Below are 23934 nucleotides of genomic sequence, written 5' to 3' on the forward strand. Positions count from 1 at the left end.
TTATTTTTATTTTTATTTTTATTTATTTCAGAGAGAGCATGAGCAGGGTAGGGTCAGAGGGAGCGGAACAGAATCTTAAGCAGGTTCCACACTCAGTCAGCATGGAGCAGATGCGCGGTTGGATCTGCCACCCTGGGTTCATGACCTGAGCCAAAATCAAGTCTTTAGTGTTTACAGTGCCTCAGTGTAATGTGTTGTATGTGTGAAGTGTTTATCATTGCTGTGTGTCACTTTAATAGTTGGGAAATAGGATCCCAGAGAAAGAGTAACAGGAGTTTGCCTTAGGGTTTTGAGATCTGAATTTTTTTGTTTTGCTCTTTTCCCAATTATAACTAATTAAAAATTTTGTCAAACAAGGAGATAGGATACTTAAGTCTAGGATTACTTAAGTTAAATAATCATCATATCTGAAGAAATAGCTCAGTACTTGTGGAAATGTTAAAATATCTAAATTCAACATTTTATTTTGAGGATAGATTTACAAAGTAACCTCTTGTGCCTGAACTTCCTTTCCCTTTGGTTTATTTCCAAACAACAAAAAAAAAGGTTATAAAAAGGAATGACCTTTCCTAAGATAGAAAAATGCTAAATTCTCCTTATATTTGTTTTTAATAAGGAGATGTTAGGGTATATAATGAGCTTGGGTAATTGACAAGCCCCTTTAAAGGTGATATTTACATACCAATAATGCTATGGAATTAGCATTATAAAAGAACAAAACCATACAGTTTGCAGAAGGTAGGGCAAAAAGCTGTGGAACTACCTTATTTATAAAGGTAGGCAAGATGCCAGATTTTATTCCTTTTTTAGCAATCTAGCTACAAGTTAGATAGAGCAAATCCTATGTGTTAATATGGAAACTACGCTGTGAACTTGGACTAATTATTTTGCTCTTGTTTCAGATTCCAAGAGATGCAAAACATAAACTTGTTTATATTGCCAAGAAGATTACTGAAAACATTGGAGTAAATGACTTTTCTCAAACGGTTTTATTTGGAGAGTTAACCGCCTCATCTTTCGGACACGTAACTGCTTTCCTAGATGAGGTACTAGTCTGTCCTTAATATTTGAATCTTTAATTTATCTCTATGGCACTTGGAATTATTCAGAAAAACTCTGGTTAAAAAAAAGAATGTAGAAGCCAATAATCTCTTTAGGTAGATGCAATGTGGTTAACTGTTTCTGAATGAGAGGATACTGATAATATTCAACAGATGGTAATCTGTAGGATTATCCTTTTTCTTTGTTTATAAATATGGGAAGTAAAAAGAAGCTTGAATAGGCTCTTGTAATTAGCTATAGGTTTTAAATTTCACGTTGATTAGAGACAAACTTAGACTTTGGAAGCGTGTATCATAAGTTTTTCAGATTTCTGTTAGTTTCTGTGACCCTCAGGTCAGATAACGTGGAAAGATAATAGAAACGAAATTTTTGAAGTGGTTGCTTTAAAATTCTTCTTTCTGTCCCCTTAAATCAGAGAAATGCTGTCTAAACCCAGGTTATTGATACTTGTAATAAAAGTACCTTGGTGGGATTTTTTTAATGTGGTTTTTTTTTTTTTAATGGGATTTAATGTGGGATCCTGGGGATTTTATTAAAGTCAGGCTGCTCCAGTAGGTCTGGGGTGGGGCCAATCTTCTACAATATCTGATCTCATACGATTCTGTTTGTTGATGGTATGTCTTTGAGGAAAGACGTACCAAATGACCAGGTTCTGTAGGATTAGAGCAGTGATTCTCAAACTTTGCTGAACATTAGAATCACCTGGGGAACTATCTAACCTGCCTTTTTCTGGTCAACCTTAATACCAATTAAATCAGAATGGGGTGGGAGCCAGGTGGTTACAATGGTTAAAATCCCAATTCTAATGTGCCCCAAACTTTGAGAGCCCCTGGGTTAGATAGAAGTAAATCAGATCTCTGTAATCAGTGCATTTCTGCCAAGGCCAGTGCTTAAGGTAGGAATAATTCCCAGAATATTTATTACTGACGATTTGCCGGTCTCTCTGTTGCACGCCACTTCTACTTCCTGAGTCTCTTTCGCTGTCTTTGGACTAGCCAAAGTCTCTAACTCCCAACTTCACCACCTTACCTCTGTTTCCCTCTCTTCCTGTTGAAATTACTCGGTTTTAGATGATTTCAGGGACACACCGATAGAGTTTTCTATCTTTACCTGGGACACTTGTTGGTCTGTAGCAGGAGCTCAAGAAATTTTTACCGAACTGAACCTGATGAAAGCATTTCACATGAAATGGGAATGACTCTTGGTCATTTGAAACTAGACTGCCATCAGCTGGGGCTTGGAAGGGCAAGGATGTACTCTTTGTTTGAATTCTTACATTACTGTCTGTCTGGCAACAAACAGAAGATACACAACTGTTGCAAGTTCCTCTGATCTTGGTGTGGATTTATCTCCATACCAGGGTCTGCATTCCACTCTGAGAAAGATGAAATGAAAGAGTAAGCTGTCCACAAGTACATTTATTATAGGTATAAGCCATCCAGAAGCTCAGAGTTTAAGTGGTTTAGAAGATTCATGTAATTATGCTTGAAGATCTGAGTATTGGGAAGAAAAAAAATGAGATCACACTTAGGAAGTCACTTGGGTTTACTTTTGGACAAGACTTACATTCGGTATGAAGAAGGCCCTAAGGCCTGGCTATAGATGATTGGGTTAAAAACATTTTTATAAGGATTGTCTTTGCTTCGTATCCAGTGTAGCTCGCAAAATTGGCTGATTAACAGTGGCTTATGATGATGTGCAAGGCACTCCCAAACTTCTCTCTCTAGCCAAGATCTTTTTCCTGAATTTCAAACTTGGAGATCCATTTGTTTTCCTGAAATTCACACTTGCATTTTAATAAACATCCCAAACCTGTCCAAAGTTGAACTGACCTTCCCCAGCCTCCACTGCATTACTTGTGGTTATCTCCACAATAGTGGCGTGAACGCCTTCCTTCCAGTTGCTCAAGCCAGAAAATTACTGAGACAGCCCTAACTCTTTTGTGTCACACGTTGTATCCGTTCTGGCAGGAAATCATGCAAGTTCCTGCTGGTGGGAATGCAAACTGGTGTGGCCACTCTGGAAAACAATATGGAGGTTCCTCAAAAAATTAAAAATAGACCTACCCTATGACCCAGAAATTGCACTACTGGGTATTTATCCAAAGGGTATAGGTGTGCTGATTTGAAAGGGCACATGCTTCCCAATGTTTCTAGCAGTGCTATCGACAACGGGCAAAGTATGGAAAGAGCCCAAATGTCCATCAACTGACAAATGGATAAAGAAGATGTGGCATATATATATATATATATATATATATATATATACACACACACACACACACACACACACAATGGAATATTACTTGGTGATCAAGAAGAATGAAATCTTGCCATTTGCAACAACATGGATGCAACTAGAATGTATTATGCTAAACAAAAAAGTCAGAAAGATAAATATCATATGATTTAACTCATTGATGGAATTAAAGAAACAAAATAGTTGAACATAGGGGAAGGGAAGGAAAAATAAGAAAAAGAGAGGGGGGCAAACCATAAAAGTTTCTTAACTGTAGAGAAACTGAGGGTTGCTAGAGGGTGTTGGGTAGGGTAATGTGCTAAATGGGTGATGGGCATTAAGGAGGGCATTTGTTGGGATGAACACTGTGTGTCATCGGTCAGTGAGGAATCACTAAATTCTCCTGAAACCAATACTACACTATATGTTAACTAGCTTGGATTAAAATAATATTTAACAAAAGGAAATCATGGAAGTTCTACCTTCAAAATACATTCAGAATCAGCCTCCATACTCCCCTCTCCTGCTACCACTCTGGGCTGGTTCACCATTGTCTCTCACCTGTGCTACTGCTTTCATCTCTCTCTCTCTCTCTTTTTTTTTTTTATGTTATTATTTCATTTCATTTTGTTACATTATATAGGAATTAACATACAGTGTTATATTAGTTTCAGGTAGACAGTAGAGTGATTCAACAATTCTATACATCACACACAAATCCACACCAAGATCATGATGAATTCATGTTCATCATGAAAAGTGCACTCCTTAATCTCCATTGCCTATTTTACCCACCCTCCTACCCACCTCCCTTCCTGTAACCATTAGTTTGTTCTCTGTAGTTAAGAGTCTGATTCTTGGTTCATCTCCCTCTCTTTTTTTTTTCCTTCACTCATTTGATTTGTTTCTTAAATTTCACTTGAGTGAAATATGGTATTTTTCTTTCTCTGACTTAATTTGTTTAGCATTATACTCTCTGGATCCATCCATGTCATTACAAGTGGCAAGATTTCATTCTTTTCTATGGAAAAATATTCCATTTTATGTATATACCAAATCTTCCTTATCCATTCATCTGTCAATGGGCTGCTTCCATAATTTGGCTGTTGTTAATAATGCTGTCATAAACATAGGGGTACGTGTATGCCTTTTAATGAGTATTTTTGTAGTTATTGGGTAAATATCTAGTAGCGTGATTACTGGATCATAGGGTAGTTCTATTTTTAATTTTTGAGCAGCCGCCATACCTTTTTCCAGAGTGGCTGCACCAGTTTGCATTCCCATGCTTTCATCTCTTAACTAATCTCTATGCTTTTGTGTGGTTCCCATCTAGAATGTATTCCCAACATAGCACCTAAAGGGATTCTGTTGAAGCATGAGTCACAACATGTAACTTCTCTGCTCCCGTTTTACTCTGAATAAGGGCCCAAGTGCTTTTAGTAGTCTAGACTTTGCATGTTCTGTGTTCTCTGTGGATCACAGCTATCAGCCTTACCTAAAAACTTGGTAGAACTGTAGAATCTCAGGGTCATCTTCAGAGCTACTGAGGCACGATCATCATTGGTTCTTAGGCGTATTAAAGGATGAAATCCCTAGTCCAGAATCTGTGAGCTGACCTCCCTGTGACCTCTTTAAACTCTTCTCACTTGCTAACTCGTGACCTCCTTGCTGATCCTTAATTGTCTCAGTTACACTGTTGCCCCTACTATTTCTTTACCTCCCTCAGAATTCACTCAGCTAACCCCTTAATGTCCTTCAAGTCTTTTTACTCATGTATCTTTTATTAAAGCCACCCTGGAGGAGGGTAGGGACTAGGGTCAGCAAATGAGGCACCCACTTCAAGAGCAAATTTATAGGGAGGCAAAGGGAGCAAAAACAAAACAAAACAAAAAAACCCTCAATATCAGGATGAAATTTTAATACAGTATTTATTTTATTTTTTTAAATTGAGATGTACATAATATTTATATGAGTTCATGGTTTTTTATTTAATGCAATTTATTGTCAAATTGGTGAACATATAGTGCGTAAAGTGTGCTCTTGGTTTTCGGGGTAGATTCCCATGGTTCATTGCTTACGTATAGCACCCAGTGCTCATCCCAACAACTGCCCTCCTTTCAATGCAGTATTTAAAAAATAAATAAATAAAAATGAGAGGTGCCTGGGTTGTTAAGTCGGTTAAGTCTCAGACTTTGGCTCAGGTCATGATCTCACAGGTTCTAGCCCTGCATTGGGGTCTGTGCTGACAGCTCAGAGCCTGGAGCCTGCTTTGGATTTGGTGTCTGTCTCTCTCTCTTTCTCTGCCCCTCCCCACCCCCACACTGTCTCTCTCAAGAAATAGATAAACATTAATAAAAAATCAAAATGAAAAAGTCAACATTTAAATAAACAGTTGATCACTAACAGTACTGTACTAGATCATATTGGAGCCTGAAGCAAAAATAAACCCATAATACTGATGTTGCCTTTATTTAAAAATAGTGATAATTCATCATTTTTGTTGCATTAATTTTGATTTAAAAAGTATCTTAAAAAATTATTCGTCTTGATTACTGAGTTTTTTGGTGGCTTTTAGATTCTATTTCCTGTGTGAATGCCTCACTTGCCGAACCCTAGTCCCAGCTTTGAATCTTTGTTTTGCTCCCTGTTGTGTCCCAAACACCCAAGACGTTGCCTGACACGTAGTAGGAGCTCCGGACTTGTTACATGAATGAAGGTCAATTAAGGGCTGATATCCTGTTGTTATAAGAGACCAAACACTGAAGCTTCAAGGTATTTCTTTAGAGAAGCATTTCGCATATGATCTCTCTTTCCATTTGGATTGTTTTGGACCGTGAAGAGGATACTCGGGAAATTTTATGCTAATCTCATTTATTCATTTAATCAGCGTTTATTGAAGACCTACTCGTTGCTAGTGACTGGCCACACCACATGGTAGTTAGTGATGTAGTTTGTGTCCTCAGAAGGCAGGTAGTCTGATGAGGGAGGCAGGTTGCTGAGCTTGCAGTAGGAGGACACAGGAGGCTCCTGGAGGAGTCTTCAGCATCATGGGGTGGGAGCCTCGTGATGCTCCCCACACCTACAGGGCTGACAGGGGCTGGGGACTCTGAAATAGGATGATCCTAGGTCTCAGTTTGCCTGGGGTACTTTTGGCTTACAACTGTCAGAGATCAGTTAATGTCCGCTAAGGATTTTTAGTGTTTCTTTGTACTCTCGAAAGCCTCCAGAATTGTATGGTAAATTATGTGGTCCCCATAGTGTTGAAGGACAAGGAGGAGATAGCTAGGTGTAGGAGGAGGAAGGGCTTTCTGAGCAGAGGGAGAAGCACTACAAAGGCACAGAGGTGAGGAAATGCAGGTTCTTTTTAAAAAAAGGAGTAAATTAATGTAGCTGGATCGGGGAACCTGAGCTGGGAGGTAGTGAGAAACAAGGGTGGAGAGACCGATTAGAAAATAAACAGCCACATAACTTTTTCAGGTGGTTGCCAGCAAAGGCAATGACCAAACCCAAATTGATGTGTTGATTGGAAGATGGCCGTGGTGGTGCATGTTCTGGGAAGGTTTTTTTTTTTATCAGGGCCGGCTTGATTGGGAAGTTGTGCAGTCACATGGAATGTCAGTGGTCATTGGTGACTTGCAGTCCAAGCTAATCAACCTCTGATTTATACATTAACAAAACTCTCTGATTTATACATTAACAAAAGACATGACATGCAGAGGACTGCTGAATTGGGAATGTCATTTGTGCCTTCATGTTTAGTTTTTTCTCATTTAAATGATCTAATGTATTCTCACTTGCATTCATTATTAACCGTTTTTTGGAGTTTGACTCAGTGATTTATGGGAATTCATGCTGATGTGCTGGGGACTCCCAGACTTGTGTCTCCAGCCTGGACCTCTCTCCTAAACTTCAAGCTTAGGTATCCATCGTCTCGTGGACATAGCTGTTTAGTGTGTAATGTCTCAAATCTGACATATCCAAAGCTGAACTCCCAATCTGCTCTTCAACATTCTTATGTGTTCCTGTGTACTCTTAGTTGTAGCTGTATTATATTTTATAATATTTAGCAAAAGTATTTAAAATGTCATGTAGCTATTTCTTTAAAAAAAAAAAATTTTATGTTTATTTTTGTGGGAGAGAGAGAATGAATGAATGAGTGGGGGGGAGGGGCAGAGAGAAGGAGAGAGAGAATCCCAAGCCGGCTCCGTGCTCTCAGTGTAGACCCTGATGTGTGGCTTCAACGCACAAACTGAGATCATGACTTGAGTCTAAATTGAAAGTCAGACACTTAATTTTCTTTCTTTTCTTTCTTACCTTCTCACATTACTTCTTTTTTTAATTTAAAAAAATTTTTTTTAACATTTTGTTTGAATCCAAGTTATTTAACAAACAGTAATGATTTCAGGAATAGAATTTAGTGATTTATCACTTACATATAACACCTCCTCCCAACAAGTGCCCTCCTTAATGCCCATCACCCATTTAGCCCATGCCCCTACGCAACACCCTGCCAGGAACCCTCAGTTTGTTCTCTGTATTTAAGAGTCTCTTGTGGCTTGTCTCCCTCTCTGTTTTTATCTTAGTTTTGCTTCCCTTCCCCTATGTTCATCTGTTTTGTTTCTTAAATTCCATATATGAGTAAAATCCTATGAAGTATGACTGACCTACTTCGTTTAGCATAATATACTCTAGTTCCATCCACATTGTTGCAAATACTAACATTTCATTCTTTTTAAAATTTTTTTTCAACGTTTATTTATTAATTTTTTGGGGGGGACAGAAAGAGAGCATGAATGGGGGAGGGGCAGAGAGAGAGGGAGACACAGAATTGGAAACAGGCTCCAGGCTCTGAGCCATCAGCCCAGAGCCTGACATGGGGCTCGAACTCACGGACCGCGAGATCGTGACTTGGCTGAAGTCGGACGCTTAACCGACTGCGCCACCCAGGCGCCCCAACATTTCATTCTTTTTGATCACCAAGTAATATTCCATTGTGTGTGTGTGTGTGTGTGTATACACATATATATCACATATTCTTTATTCATTCATCAGTCAATGGACATTTGGGCTCTTTCCGTACTTTGATTATTGTCGAGAGTGCTACTATAAACATTGGGGTGTATATGCCCCTTTAAAACAGCACTCTTGTATCCTTTGGATAAATACCTAGTAGTGCAATTGCTGGATTGTAGGGTAGTTCTATTTTTAATTTTTTGAGGAACCTCCATACTGTTTTCCAGAGTGGCTGTACCAGTTTGCATTCCCACTAGCAGTGCAAAAGGTCCTCTTTCTCCACATCATTGCCAACATCTGTGGCACTTGAGTTGTTAATTTTCGCCACTCTGACAGGTGTGAGTGGTACCTCATTGTGGTTTTGATTTGTATTTCTCTGATGATGAGTGATGCTGAGCATTTTTTCCTATGTCTGTTAGCCATCTGGATGTCTTTGGAAAAGTGTCTATTCAAGTCTTTTGCCCATTTCTTCACTGGATTATTTGTTTTTTGGGTGTTGGGTTTGATAAGTTTTTCATAGATTGTGGATACTAACCCTTTATCTGTTAGGTCATTTGCTGGTAACTTCTCCCATTCTGTCATTCGCCTTCTAGTTTTGCTGTTTTTTTACTTCACTGTGCAGAAGTTTTTTATCTTGATGAGGTCCCAATAGTTCATTTTTGCTTTTGTTTTCTTTGCCTTGGGAAACATGTCAAGTAAGAAGCTGCTATGGCCAGCATCCAAGAGGTTGTTGCCTGTTCTCTCCTCCAGGATTTGGTGGTTTCCTTTCTTAAATTTAGGTCTTTCATCCATTTTGAGTTTATTTTTGTGGATGGTGTAAGAAAGTAGTCCAGGTTCATTCTTCTGCATGTCGCTGTCCAGCTTTCTGAGCACCATTTGCTGAGGAGACTGTCTTTATTCCACTGGATACTCTTTCCTGCTTTGTCAAAGATGAGTTGGCCATACCTTTGTGGGTTCATTTCTGGCTTCTCTCTTCTGTTCCATTGATCTATGTGTCTGTTGTGCCAGTACCATACTGTCTTGATGATTACAACTTTGTAATATAGCTTGATGTCAAGAATTGTGATGCCTCAAGCTTTGGTCTTCTTTTTCAGGATTGCTTTGGCTGTTTGGGGTCTTTTCTGGTTTTATACAGATTTTAGAATTGTTTGTTCTAGCTCTGTGAAGATTGCTGGTGTTATTTTGATAGGGATTGTGTGGAATATGGAAATTGCTTTGGGTAGTACTGACATTTTAACAGTATTTGTTCTTCCCATCCATGAACATGGAATGTTCTTTTTCATTTCTTGGTGTCTTCTTTAGTTTCTTCCATAAGTTTTCTATAGTTTTCAGTGTATAGATCTTTCACCTCTTTGGTTAGGTTTATTCCTAAATATTTTATAGTTTTTGGTGCAGTTGTAAATGGGATTGATTCCCTGATTTCTCTTTCTGCTGTTTCATTATTGGTGTATAGGAATGCAACCAATTTCTGTACATTGATTTTATATCCTGCGACTTAGCTGAATTCATGGATCAGTTCTAACAGTTTTTTGGTGGAGTCTTTTGGGTTTGCCACATAGAATATCATGTCATTTGCGAAGAGTGAAAATTTGACTTCCTCCTTGCCAATTTGGGTGCCTTTTGTTTCTTTGTGTTGTCTGATTGCTGAGGCTAGGACTTCCAACACTATGTTGAATAACAGTGGTGAGAGTGGACATCCCTGTCTTGTTCCTGACCTTAGGGGGAAAGCTCTCAGTTTTTTTTTCCTATTGAGATGATATTAGCTGTGGGTTTTTCATATATGGCCTTTATGATCTTGAGGTACATTCCTTCTCTGCCTACTTTCTTGAGGGTTTTTATCAAGAAAGGATGCTCTATTTTGTCAAATACTCTCTCTGCATCTACTGAGAGGATCATGTGTTTCTTGTCCTTTTTGTTATTGATGTAATGTATCACATTGATTGATTTGCAGATATTTAACCTGCCCTGCATCCCAGGAGCAAATTCTACTTGATCATGGTGAATACTCCTTTTAATGTATTGTTGTATCCAGTTGGCTAGTGTCTTGTTGAGAATTTTTTGCATCCATGTTCATCAGGAAAAGTGGTCTGTACTTCTCTTTTTTTAGTGGGGTCTTTGCCTGGTTTTGGAATCATGGTAACACTGGCTTCATAGAATGAGTTTGGAAGTTTTCCCTCCATTTCTATTTTTTGGAACAGCTTCAAAAGAATAGGTGTTAACTCTTCTTTATATGTTTGGTAGAATTCCCCTGGGAAGGCATCCAGCCCTGGATTCTTGCTGGGAGATTTTTGATCACTGATTCAATTTCTTTACTGGTTATGGGTCTGTTAAAATTTTCTATTTTTTCCTGTTTCAGTTTTTATAGTTTATATGTTTATAGAAATTTGTCCATTTCTTCTAGGTTGCCCAATTTGTTGGCATATAATTGTTCATAATATTCTCTTATTGTTTGTATTTCTGCAGTGGTGTTTTCATTCGTGATTTTATTTATTTGGGTCATTTTTCTTTTTGATCAGCCTGGCTAAGGGTTTATCAATTTTGTTTATTCTTTCAAAGACCCAGCTTCTGGGTTCATTGATCTGTTCTGTTTTCTTTGATTTCAACATCATTGATTTCTGCTCTAATCTTTATTATTTCCCTTCTTCTGCTGGTTTAGGGCTTTATTTGTTGTTTTTTCCAGCTCTTTTAGGTTTAAGATTAGGTTGTGTATTTGAAACCTTTCTCCTTCTTTAGGAAGGCCTGGATTGCTATATACTTCCCTCTTATAACCACCTTTGCTGTATCCCAGAGGTTTTGGACTGCCATGTTTTCATTTTCAATGGCTTCCTGTACTTTTAAAATTCCTCTTTAATTTCTTGTTTAGCCCATTCATTCTTTAGTAAGATGTTCTTTAATCTCCAAGTATTCATCATCTTTCCAAATTTTTTTTTTTTGTGGTTCGTTTCAAGTTTCATAACATTGTGCTCTGAAAGTATGCATGATATGATCTCCATATTTTTGTACTTTCTGGGAGCCAATTTGTGATCCAGTATGTGATCTATTCTGGAGAATGTTCCATGTGCACTCAAGAATGTGTATTCTGCTGTTTTATGATGAAATGTTCAGTATATATCTTTTAAGTCCATCTGATCCAGTGAGTCATTGAAAGCCATGGTTTCCTTGTTGATTTTCTGCTAATGTGGTCTATCCTTTGGTGTAAGTGGGGTGTTAAAGTCCCCTACAATCACTGTATTGTTACCTATACATTTATTTATGTTTGTGATTAAATGATTTATATATTTGGGTTTTACCATGTTGGGGGCATAAATATTCACAGCTGTTACATCTTGATGGATAGACCCCTTAATTATGATATGATGCTCTTCTTGATCTTTTGTTACAGCCTTTATTTTAAAATTTAGTTTGATAAAAGTATGGCTACTCCAGCTTTCTTTTGATAATCATTAGCAGGATAGATGGTTCTCCATTCCCTTACTTTCAATCTGCAGGGGTCTTTAGGTCTAAAATGAGTCTTTTGTAAGCAGCATATAGATGGGTCTTCTTATACATTCTGATATTCTGTGTCTTTTGATTGGAGCATTTAGTCCATTTAAATTTAGAGTGAGTACCAAATATTTGAATTCAGTGGCATTGTGTTGCCTGTAGACTTGATGTTTCTGGTGTTCTCTGGTCCTTTCTAGCCTTTGTTGCTTTGGTCTTTGTTGTTTTATTTTGGTCTTTTCTCCACTCAGAGTCTCCCTTCAAATTTCTCACAGGGTTGGTTTAGTGGTCATGAACTCCTTTAGTTTTTGTTTGGGAAACTCTTTATCTTTCCTTCTATTTTGGATGATAGCCTTGCTGGGTAAAGAATTCTTTGCTGCATATTTTTCCAATTCAGCACGTTGAATATATCCTGCCACTTCCTTCTGGCCTGCCAAGTTTCTGTGGATAGGTCTGCTGACAACCTCATCTGTCTTCCCTTAGAGGTTAGGACTTCGTTCCTTTGCTGATGTCATAATTATTTCCTTGTCTGTGTATTTTGTGAATTTGAGTATGATATGCCTTGGTCATGGTCATTTTTTGTTGAATCTAATGGGAGTTCTCACTGCTTCTTGGATTTTGACATTTGTGTGCTTCCCCAGGTTAGGCATGTATTCCACTATAATTTGCTCACATAAACTGTCTGCCCCTTCTCTCTCTCCATCTTCTGGACTCCTTTGATTGGGATTTTATTCCTTTTTAATGAGTCACTGAGTTCTCTAAGTCTTGTATCATGATCTTTTGCCTTTGTTTATGTCTTTTTTTTTTCTGCTTCATTATTCTCCATAATTTTATCTTCTGTATCATTGATTCTCTCCTCTGCTTCATCCATCCCTTGCTGTAGTGGCATACATTGAGATTGCATCTCTGGTATAGCAGTTTTTTTAATTTCGGCCTGACTAGATTGTATTTCTTTTATCTCCACAGAAAGGGATTCTCTGGTGTCTTCTATGCTTTTTTCAATCCCAAATATTATTCTTATTATTGTGGTTCTAAATTCTAGTTCACATATCTTACTTATATCTGTGTTAAGTCCCTGGCTGTCATTTCTTCCTGTTCTTTCTTTTGGGGTGAATTCCTCCATTTTGTTATTTTGGATGAAGGGAAAAATTAATAAAATGAAAAATAAAAATTAAAAAATCAAAAACAAAAAAAAGGAGGCTAGATCCTAGGTCTGTTTTGGTTTGCTTGTTGAAAGAAACTTCATAGAATGTAGAAAAGGAAAGGAAAGAAAAAAAAGATAAGAAAAAACGTACAAAATAAAAAATTGTATAATAAAATAAGAGAAAGAAAATGAAATAGAGTAATATATTAAAAAAAATTAAAAATGAAGTAAAAAAAATAAGTTTTCTTCTTTCTGTATTCAAGAAAGAGAAAGAAAAGAAGAAAAAAACAATTTAAGCCAAAACAGAAGCAAAGAAAATGAACAAATAAATGAACCAGCAAACAAAATTAAAGCTGAATGAATTTACATCCAGTTTCCCTTAGAACTGAAACTGTGAAGCGTTCTATAGTCCGTATACTGAACAGGTGGAGTGACTTGTGCTAGTCTTCTGTGGGGTGTGCTTGGAGGGCACAGGTGGGTGGTGCTTGGTGTAAAGCCTCTGTTCTCCATCAGGGTTGCAGCATAGCTGACTGGGGTGGATCCGTGTGCATCCTTACATGTACGTGTGCAGGGGAAGTGGAAATGGCCTCACCCAGCTCCCTAGTCTGTGGTGCAAGAATTTGTATACTGTCACCAACCCGTGATTAAGTACCCCTCCTTGATCTCAGGCCTCCGTCCATTCCCCGCCTCTACCCTGTCCACGTCCAAGCTGTCCACCTGCCAGGCAGCACCCCCCTCCAGAGTTTTATCTCAGATGAGGTTGTGTTTCAAAACCCCACACTTCAGAGACCCCTGCTGCTTGGACCTATGCCAGCTCTCTGGGGGGAGGGGCTCACTGATCAATGACTAGGGTCAGCTTGCCCCAGAAGAGGTTTGTGTGATCTCACAGGGGCAGAGGTTCAGAGATTATGGCAAATCACTACACACAGCTGGTGCCAGGTTTCATTGCACTCTGGCATCTTTGTCTCAATACCAGCAAACATGACTGCTCTCCAGGGTGTGCTGGGACCTTTGCCTGTGGGGAGGCTGTATGGCCTCTACCAAATCCACTCCAAGCAGGGAAACTGCTTCTCACCGGGTAGCGCACAGACTCCTCAGACCCGGCTGCCTGCTTCTGGGGATTTGTTTTACTTCATTACCAGAGTACCACCAGGGACTGAACTTTGGAACTTCAGACTCTGCACTCCACTGTTTGTAGAATCCTGGTGGTATTGAAACCCTCTACTTTCTCCCCATCATTGGTTTGGGGAACAGATTTCCTGTTAAGTCCCCTGTGTTTTCACTCTTTCTCTCCAACTACTTTTGGGGGGAGTGCTTTTCTTGCATGATCCCGATGTACCATGCTCTCCTCTTCTTTTTCTCTCTCTGTCCTCTCTCTGTGAACATGGCTCCCTATCTTCCATGGCTTTTCTCTCTTCCAGTTCACCTCTTTGCACTGTGTACCTGCCAGGGTCTATGGCTCAAGTTATGCAGATTGTTGCATTAATCCTCAGATCAATTTCCTAGGTGTTCAAAATGGTTTGGTGCTGCTCTAGCTGCATTGCAGGGATGAGACAAGCTTAGGGTCTCCATGCTGCTCCACCATCTTAACTCCTCTGACTAGTTATTTCTTTATGTATTATATTGGTCTAAATCTTTAAAGAAATAATAATTGTGAATTACTGTTATCCATTTGGCTTATCAAGTTAAAGTGGAAGTGTGATTTGGTTCTTATAGTTAGTGTCTAGGTCCCATCCTTGGACATCCCATCCTTGGACGTTGTGGCCTAGGCTCCCACATTTTGAAAGCATTGCCCTGGTAATAATAACTATTGACTTAAAAACCATTGTAAAACAAAAATCCCTAGCTTAAAAAGGGATCAAAGAAAGAACATAGGTAAAGAAAACACAGCAGAGGTACCGTAGTTCATTAATCTATGTTGTATATATACATATTGCATATGTAAGCATATTTAAATTATTTTAGTGCTTAGGGGCGCCTGGGTGGCGCAGTCAGTTAAGCGTCCGACTTCAGCCAGGTCACGATCTAGCGGTCCGTGGGTTCGAGCCCCGCGTCGGGCTCTGGGCTGATGGCTCAGAGCCTGGAGCCTGTTTCCGATTCTGTGTCTCCCTCTCTCTCTGCCCCTCCCCCGTTCATGCTCTGTCTCTCTCTGTCCCAAAAATAAATAAAAAAAAAAAACGTTGAAAAAAAAATTAAAAAAAAAATAAATTATTTTAGTGCTCAGAAAAAGTTCGGAATTTTTCTTCTAAACTGCAAAAAGTAGGAAAGCATTTCCCAACTGAGACAAAATAAAACCCCCAATTAATTGAATTACTTTGTGTATAGTTTAAGAAGATGTATTGTAATGAAAAAGCATATCCCAGGTCTATTTGTTTTGAATGATTTTTTTTTTTCTTAATGTTTTTTTCTGAGAGAGAGTGCAAGTAGGGGGAGGGGCAGAGAGCGAGGGAGACTCAGAGCTTGCAGCCTGCTTTGGAGCACAGAGCCCATCGTGGGGCTCAAACCCATGGCCCATGAGATCATGACCTGAGCCAAAGTCAGATGCTTAACTGAGCCACCCAGGCACCTCTGTTTTAAATGACATTTACGGAAACATGCTCGTGCTTTGACTAATTGCTCTGCAAAGCATGTGGCTCACAATTTCACAGTTTTATCTACAGCTTGTGACAGAAATACTCAAATTTAAAAGTAGTTGGCTTTGCCACAGAATCATAGAGTGGAAGTTTGAAACCATAACTGGTAAATTAGATATGCCAAATAACCAGAATTTTCCTCGTGCCTGTTGCTTAGAAATAGTTGCTGATACTGGAGATTTAGTCTAGAGAGTTTTCTAGTGGGTCAGTGAATGTTATGCCCAATAAACTTCAAGTCTTCAGTCTGATTTCTAAAGCTCTTCATGAACTACCCTGCCTTTCTCAAAGCTAATCTCAGATTGGCAGGTTTCCAGAAGCACTATACTTCTGGAGCCCTGAATGATTTTATTGGTGTTGAGTTTTTTGGAGTGCCTGCTCTGCAATTTCATCTTCAACATTTTGTTTATGTATTTTTAAGTTTATTTATTTATTTTGAGAGAAAGCAGTTAAACGTGTGTGGGGGTGAGGGACGGAGAGAGGGAGAGTGAGAATCTCAAGCAGGCTCCACGCTGTCAGCACAGAGCCTGATGTGGGGCTGGATCCCACAAATTGTGAGATCATGACCTGAGCTGAAATCAAGAGTCGGTCGCTTAACTGACTCCACCCAGAAGGCCCTCATCTTCACCATTTTAATCAAGTAGCAACTTTTGTGGCAGGTCTTCCCTAACACCTGTCCCTTCCAGAGCCAGGTGTATATCCTGTGTCTCCACATTACATCCTGAACATGCCTCCAATCACGGTAGTTCTTGTAGCAAAGGAACTAACCCATGAGATTATCCCCAGCAAAGACTGTTTCTTATTTTTCTGTTTTCCTAGCTTGACTTGTAGTCAGCGCTAAGCAGGAAAATGTAATAATACACTTTGGAAAGATTAGTTTCAACACAGAAAACAAAAGTAATTGTATTGTCAAAATAGACAAAAGGTGGAGTAATTGTTTTCTGAGCATTTCAGCTAATGGAAATTTTGTAGTGTAATGTTGGTACACCAAGCAGACGATCAGAAAAAATGAAAAGTGTTTAAAATAGTAGCTACTAGAAAGGAGTGGGAAAATAAGAAGAGGCTACTAACTTCATACTCAACTCATTCTTATTAACGTCTGCCAGGCCCTGGGAATACAAAGATAATTCTTGAGGGTTTTCACATACATGGTGTCACATACATGATCCTCCCAACTCAGTGGGAGAGGGAGTTCCAAATAAGGTCCATCTGATTAATAAACATCTTTTTGACCATCAACCGGCATGCCACCCAGGGCTCGAGAAGATTACTTTTGCTTCCATGTGATTCGTAAAAATTTTTTTCATTCATGTACCTGCCATTGTGCTCAGTTTGCATTAGGAAAGTAGTTTGCTTACTTGACATGGTTGTGTTTGTTTTATGCCGTGTTTGAGTCATTGGGAACTTCCACAAATGTTTGATAAATAAGTAAATGAACAAGCAGTATAGTATTTGCACTTTGCAAGTATTTGCCTAATTGATGATGTCTAAATGGAATACTGATTTTTGTCCTCTCTTTGTAAATTTGATATTTAAGAAATTGAGTGGTTTTGTGGCTGATTTTGTATGACAGGAAAATTTTTGAAGGAGTACACTGTCTGTAAATTAACTTCTTTTGGAAATGTTTCTCTTTAGATTTTAGTGCCCATTCTTTCTAATAGGAACAACCATAAATCCTGGTCCTGTTTTATTTCACAAGACATGGAACACCACATAGAAGCCATGAAAAATAAAATGCATGTCTTTCGGGGCAAAATGTTGAGAAGAACTCTTCTACCAATTCCCACAATTGCAGGAAAAATTGACCTGGATCAGAAATACTCAGAGACCAAGTATGTAATGATATGGTATATATCGGATATTAAAGTGGAGAGCCTACATACCCGATTAACATAGAAGCTATTAGCACAAGAATTCTATCATTTTTTTAAAAAGGTTGTACAGAGCACCGTGTATATTATTTCCTTACTAAGTACACTTTTTAAAATTGTATTTTAAAGAGAGAGTGCAAGGAGGGGAGAGGGACAGAGGGAGAGAGAGAATTTTAAAGCGGGCTCCATCCCATCCACGACCCTGGGATCATGACCTGAGCTGAAATCAAGAGTCAGATGCTCAACCAACTGAGTCACCCACATGCCCCACGAAGTACATCTCCTAAAAGACTGCACAAAAAGCAGGCTGTAACAATTGACGTGATGTCAAGAGTATTTTTTTTTTAATGTTTATTCATTTTTGAAAGACAGCACAAGCAGGGGTGGTGCGGAGAGAGAGGGGGACACAGAATCCAAAGCAGGCTCCAGTCTCTGGGCTGTCAGCACAGAGCCTGATGCGGGGCTCAAACTCACGAACCGCGAGATCATGACCTGAGCTGAAGTTAGATGCTTAACCGACTGAGCCATCCAGGCGTCCCTCAACAGTATTCTTTTAGCAATAATGGTTTAAGGTTATGATTATTTGTTTAACAATGTTTACATCACAACTAAAAGTGGGACTATAAAAATAAGGGATCTGATTCTGAAGCATTTATATTTGGAAAACTAGTTTATGGATACACCAAATAGATCTTAAGATCCGAGTGCTATCTTTATTTAGGTGAAACAATTGGTTTTTGAATTATTCTATTAATCATTTCAGTGTTTGTATGCTAGAGTCAAATGAAAGGACAGTACTCCATGCAATTGAGTCAGTGATTATTAAATGGTCACATCAGATCCAAGAAATCGTAGAAAAAGATTCCGTGCAGCCTTTGCTGAATTGTCTTCAGTCGAATCCTCAAACCGAACTGGATTTCTGGATGATGAGGAGAGAAAATCTGTCATGCATTTATGATCAAGTAAGTAGATAGCCCTACAAATTGCTTACAAATTGAATTAGGAAAGTTAGTTGTAGAATTTGGTTTCTACAGCAATGACTTCCAGTACCTTCAGAGGCTTAAAATACTGTTTTTGAATGGCTTAATAGTCTGTTCTTGTTTCTTGTTCCAAAGTTTTATATGATAGGCACTTTAGAAATGAATGCGGATTAAAAGTAAGTTTGCCATTTGGAGAATATTTTGACAGCATTTGATAATTGGAAACACTGTGGCATAGGAGAGAGTTGTTCGCCAGGGAAATGTCAAAGATGGTAAAATTTAGTTGATTGAACTGATGTAAGAAGGAGTAGGGTCTTGCCGAGTGGAGAGATGTGGCTTTGGAAGACCTAACTTTGGTTCCTCTGCTGTTTGCCTTACATGTTCCTTGATTTAATATCCTGCAAACTAAGACGTTCATTTGCATTTCATGTGTCTCTCAGATTCTCTGAAACACCGCAGGAGATTTTATGTGGGAAGTTTAATATTTTACACTTAAAGGGTTAATTGACACTCTGTGAATACTCAAGAGCTGTAAATGTAAAGTAAAATTCAAGCTTAAGGAAAAATTGCTTTTAAAAATTATTTTCAACTTGAAGCCAGATGAGTCTTTTTTTTTTTTGAATACTGTGGGTATTGTGCATGAGTAAAATACAAGTGTTTTATTGCCAAATGTATCTATTTAGTCATTAATCTAGCTTGTATTAAATTTTCTTCAATTTAGCTTCAAGCTCCTATTGTCCTCAAAATGGCTAGGATCCTGCAAATCAAACAAAGCAGCTATTTGCCAACTTTGAAGGAGATTTTTGTGGCTGTGAAAAATGGTAAGACTCTTGGTTTTTGGCCTGGCGTTGGTGTCCCTCATGATCTCATCCCACGCTGCCTGAACAGCCTCATCTGCCCTTCTACCATTAACATGTTCATGAAATGATTTCACTTGGCTCTTGTAATGATAAATTCGTCCTCATCAGTACTTTGTTCTCTAGTTCTATTAAACTGTTTTTAGGGTATATTGTAGGTACCTACCAAATTGCCTCTAGATTGAAGGTTTTTTTTTTTTCAACGTTTATTTATTTTTGGCACAGAGAGAGACAGAGCATGAACGGGGGAGGGGCAGAGAGAGAGGGAGACACAGAATCGGAAACAGGCTCCAGGCTCTGAGCCATCAGCCCAGAGCCTGACGCGGGGCTCGAACTCACGGACCGCTAGATCGTGACCTCGCTGAAGTCGGACGCTTAACCGACTGCGCCACCCAGGCGCCCCATAGATTGAAGTTTTAATGGGAATGTGTGTGTGTGTGTAGGGGAAAGACCTTTGCAGCAGGTAAATGAAAGCCCAACATGGCGGTTTCCTCGTCAACAGCTGGGCTACAGTTAGTCCACTTATTCTTGAGTAGAGTCTGAATGTGCTTGGCATCTGTTGCTTTTCTAGCTCAAAAATGCTCAAAGTTATCATTGAAGTTTGGGTGAAGATCAAATGTACAGGGGAAGAGGGTTTGCTGAATTTTGAACAGGTCCATGCACACTGATAAAAACCAGAAATGATAAAAGTATTCAGTGAAAAGTCTCCTCATCCCCTCACTATCCGGTTTCAGCTCCACCCAGGGGTCCCAGCCCCCTGGTTTTTTGATTTCTGTTCCTATTTCTTTAGGCCAATTCAAGTAAGTAGGCGTAGACACGATACTGAGGTTTTCAGCGATGAAACTGTAAGATAATTGGACGAATAGCTTTTTTGGCTTCTAACATTAGAAAATTACTTTTTAATTTCTTCCTGTTAGAACTTTTGTAAGGTTAGGAAATAGCTAAAATATACTTTGAAAATGTTTGGGTATTTCTTCAGGTTTTGGTTGTTTTTTGTTTTTGTTTTTGTTTTATCACATGGAAGCAAGAGTAATCTTCTCAAGCCCTGGATGGCATGCGGGTTGATTCAAGTTTGATGGTCAAAAAGATGTTTATTAATCAGATGGACCTTTTTTGGAACTTCCTCTCCCATTGAGTTGGAAGCATCATGTGTGTGACACCATGTATGTGAAGACCCTCAAGAATTATCTTTGTATTCCCAGGGCCTGGCAGACGTTAATAAGAATGAGTTGAGTGAATGAAGTTAGTAGCCTCTTCTTGTTTTCCCACTCCTTTCTAGTAGCTACTATTTTAAACACTTTTCGTTTTTTCTGATCGTCTGCCTGGTGTACCAGCATTACACTACAAAATTTCCATTAGCTGAAATGCTCAGAAAACAATTACTCCACCTTTTGTCATTTTGACGATACAGTCTCTTTTGTTTCTAACTTGTCCAACATCCATTCAGTACATCTTAAATTAGCTGAGCCTCTGGTTTTCCTCAGCCAAACTGGCATATTAACACCTTCCTTGCAGAATTGTTTTGAGAATTAGAGCAATATTTCTCAACCTTGTCAGTGTTTATCATCATTGACATTTTGGGTTCGATAATTGTTTGTCGTGGGAAGCTGTGCGTTCCTGTGTGTTTAGCAGCATCCCTGGCCTCCACCCACCTCCCCTTGGTGCAGCTGCAACAATTAAAAATGTCTCCAGACATTGCCAAATGACCCCTGGGGGCAAAACCTTTCCTGGCTGAGAACCCTTGAATTGAGGATAAAATATACAGGATACAAAGTACTAGGCGCACAGTAAGTATGTTCTCAGTAAGTAGAGGCTGCTCGAATTTTTTTTCTGTATTAGTAGAAGATGAACATTTTCCGTGGATAAAGCATCTACAGGAACAGATCACAGGGGTACTCAGGGCCCTATGAGTGCATGGGCTGGAGATTCAGACACAAACACTCTGAGTAGAACAAGTGGCTCAAAGCCATTGTCAGAGGTGGACAGCCCCCTCCCAAGGACATACTTGAGGCCTTTTAAAATCACCACTTGAGCTTGCCACATTTTAAAGGCACTTAGCTGTTAGATGCAATAATTTAATTTTGAAATTAACACGGGTAACAACATACTATTTTGAAAACATGAGCGGAACCAGTGAAGAAAAGAGTTCCTGGATGCTCTCTTCCTAGGTCTTTATCATTAGGGCAGATAAATTGGTTATATGTTAAGGGGAGTAATATAGGTGGGTGTATTCCTAATTCTCACAGTCAAATAAAGTTGGCAGGGTTATTTGTTTGTCATCTCGGCCTGGACAGGAGTGTTTTGAGAGAACACCAGGAAATAAGAATTTACTGCCTTCCCTACCGTCATAAGTAAAGCCTGTTTTCAGTTAATCAAAGTTATTTGTAGTCTCAGGAACAAAATGCAGTCTGATGGAGATCCATTTACGGCACATTAAGCTAATTTTTTTTTTTTAAGCTCTACACCCACCATGGGGCTTGAACTCAGGATTCTGAGATTGATTTGCATGCTCCGAATGAGCCAGCCAGGAGCCCCTAAAATGACTAATTTCAATCAAGAGAAGATTTAGATTAGATTAGACAGTAATTGATAATATTTCTCTCCGTATGTGTGTGTATGTATGTGTGTGTTTATTTATTTATATAGTACTTTTGAGAAATATTCCTTAGCCCTGCTTAACAGTTTTTAGATCTCCATTTTAAAGTGTAGAGTTGAATGACATTTAGTGCATTCACAATGTTGTACAAACTTCACCTCCCTCTAGTTCCAAAGTATTTTTTTTATTAAAAAAATTTTTTTTAATGTTTATTTTTTGAGAGCGAGAGAGGAAAGAGAGAGCCTGTGAGCAGGGGAGGGGCACAGAGAGAGGGACACACAAAATCCAAAGCAGGCTCCAGGCTCTGAGCTGTCAGCACAGAGCCTGACGTGGGGCTCAAATTCACCGACCATGAGATCATGACCTGAGCTGAAGTCGTATGCTCAACCTACTGAGCCACCCAGGTGCCCCCCCTCAAATATTTTTATCACCCATACTTAACAATTTTAGTTGTTATATTTTGAATAAAATTTCCCAGTCATTGCCTGAGTTACTCTCGCAGAACACTGAGATGAGACAATTAAATTGTATGGGGACCTACTAAGTGGTAATTAACATTGTAGTGATGAGGCTTGTAACGTAAACCATAAAGTGACACCAACTTTGGAGGCATGTTTTATGCCTGCAGTTTCATGGACTTGAGTAAATTTCTTTAGGTCAAAAGGTATTTTCCCACCGAGTATTGTGTTACTATTTACTTGAGCTGTGCAGGTATCTGCACCAGGGCTGTTCTGAGTGGCTGCTATACACGGACCATGTATGGGGCCTTCCAAACCCATAGTAGGTCATCTGTAGGATAATCAATATAAAACAGAGAGAGGATCACATTTAAGTACAACTCTGTTGTTTTGCTTTGTTTTCTTGTGAAGTGAATTTAGGAAAAAGACCACCCTCACATTCATGGTGATTTTCTTTCCTTTCAGCTCTCCTAGAAGCCCAGGATGTGGAGCTATTCCTGAGACCTCTGAGAAGACATGTTCAGTGTCTCCAGGAGACAGAATTTCCACAAATCCGTGTGCTCATTGCCCCATTATTTCATACCATCTATCTGATCTGGAGTCATTCCAAGTTTTATAATACTCCTGCTCGGATTATAGTTTTATTGCAAGAGTTTTGCAATCTCTTCATTGACCAGGTGTGTAGTACTAAAAAATAGGAAGAAGAGGAATCATTGCCATGTGGTGGGTTTTATGAAGCCAGTGAAAAAAAAATAGTCTAGAGTCAGAACACCATTTTCCTTTCGTTTTTCAGAAAAGACTTTTATGGTAGCAAAGGTTAGGTGACTTTCTATTCTAAATGGCAAAGAAGCTCTGGAAATCAGGTGCATTCAAAGGACAGTTTGTCATTGGATTTAATACCCTACCTTTGTTCAAGGAGAGTTAGGGTGTCTTCCAAGAAAAGACAGATAGGCATAGTGCTTTCTTATAGCTTTCCCTTTGGTTTCCACAGGAACACTGATAAACTTTTGGAAAATAAAGTAAGTTAAGAAAATCTGGCTGAAAAAACAGTAGTGAAGTTGTATTAAAAGTATTGATTCATTATTGATGTTAAAACATCCTTGCTTATAATTTTCTACTCTTCACTTGCAATATGTTTTTTTTTTTTTTTAATTTTTTTATTTTAAAGAAAGGGCAGTGAGCAGGGGAGAGGGGCAGAGGGAGAGAGAGGGAATATTAAGCAGGCTCCATGCTCAACATGGAGCCTGATGTGGGGCTCCATCCCACAGACCTGGGATGATGACTTGAGCCAAAATCAAGAGTCAGACACTCAACTGACTGAGCCACCCAGGCGCCCCACTTGTAAAAGGTTTTTTTTAAAAAATTAGACTTTCTGTTAACATTCTCTCTTTGTGGGTCCATAAAATCAGAATATTACATAATTTAAGAGCTGAAAGATTCTTGGAGGGTACGTAATCCAGTGGTTCTCGGTTGGGGTGTGTCTTAGTCTGCTTGAGTGGACATAACAAAATACCACAGACTGGGTGGGTTTCTTTTCAGAAATTGTTTTCTCATAATTTTGGAAACTGGGGGCTCAGATCAAGGTACCATTATGGTTATGTTCTG

General features: G+C 39.0%; 1 protein-coding gene across 1 annotated transcript in view; it reads left to right on the forward strand.

The window, feature by feature from the left end:
• DNAH11 (dynein axonemal heavy chain 11) overlaps window positions 1-23934 on the forward strand; it is a 352005-nt gene that overhangs the window by 1178 nt on the left and 326893 nt on the right. Inside the window, 5 exon segments of the mRNA XM_043589069.1 lie at window positions 903-1046; window positions 17203-17403; window positions 18218-18400; window positions 19140-19239; window positions 22795-23006. Of these exon segments, the coding sequence (XP_043445004.1) occupies window positions 903-1046; window positions 17203-17403; window positions 18218-18400; window positions 19140-19239; window positions 22795-23006 (840 nt within the window).

Source organism: Prionailurus bengalensis, chromosome A2 (assembly GCF_016509475.1).
Source record: "Prionailurus bengalensis isolate Pbe53 chromosome A2, Fcat_Pben_1.1_paternal_pri, whole genome shotgun sequence".
Classification (NCBI taxonomy): Eukaryota; Metazoa; Chordata; class Mammalia; order Carnivora; family Felidae; genus Prionailurus; species Prionailurus bengalensis.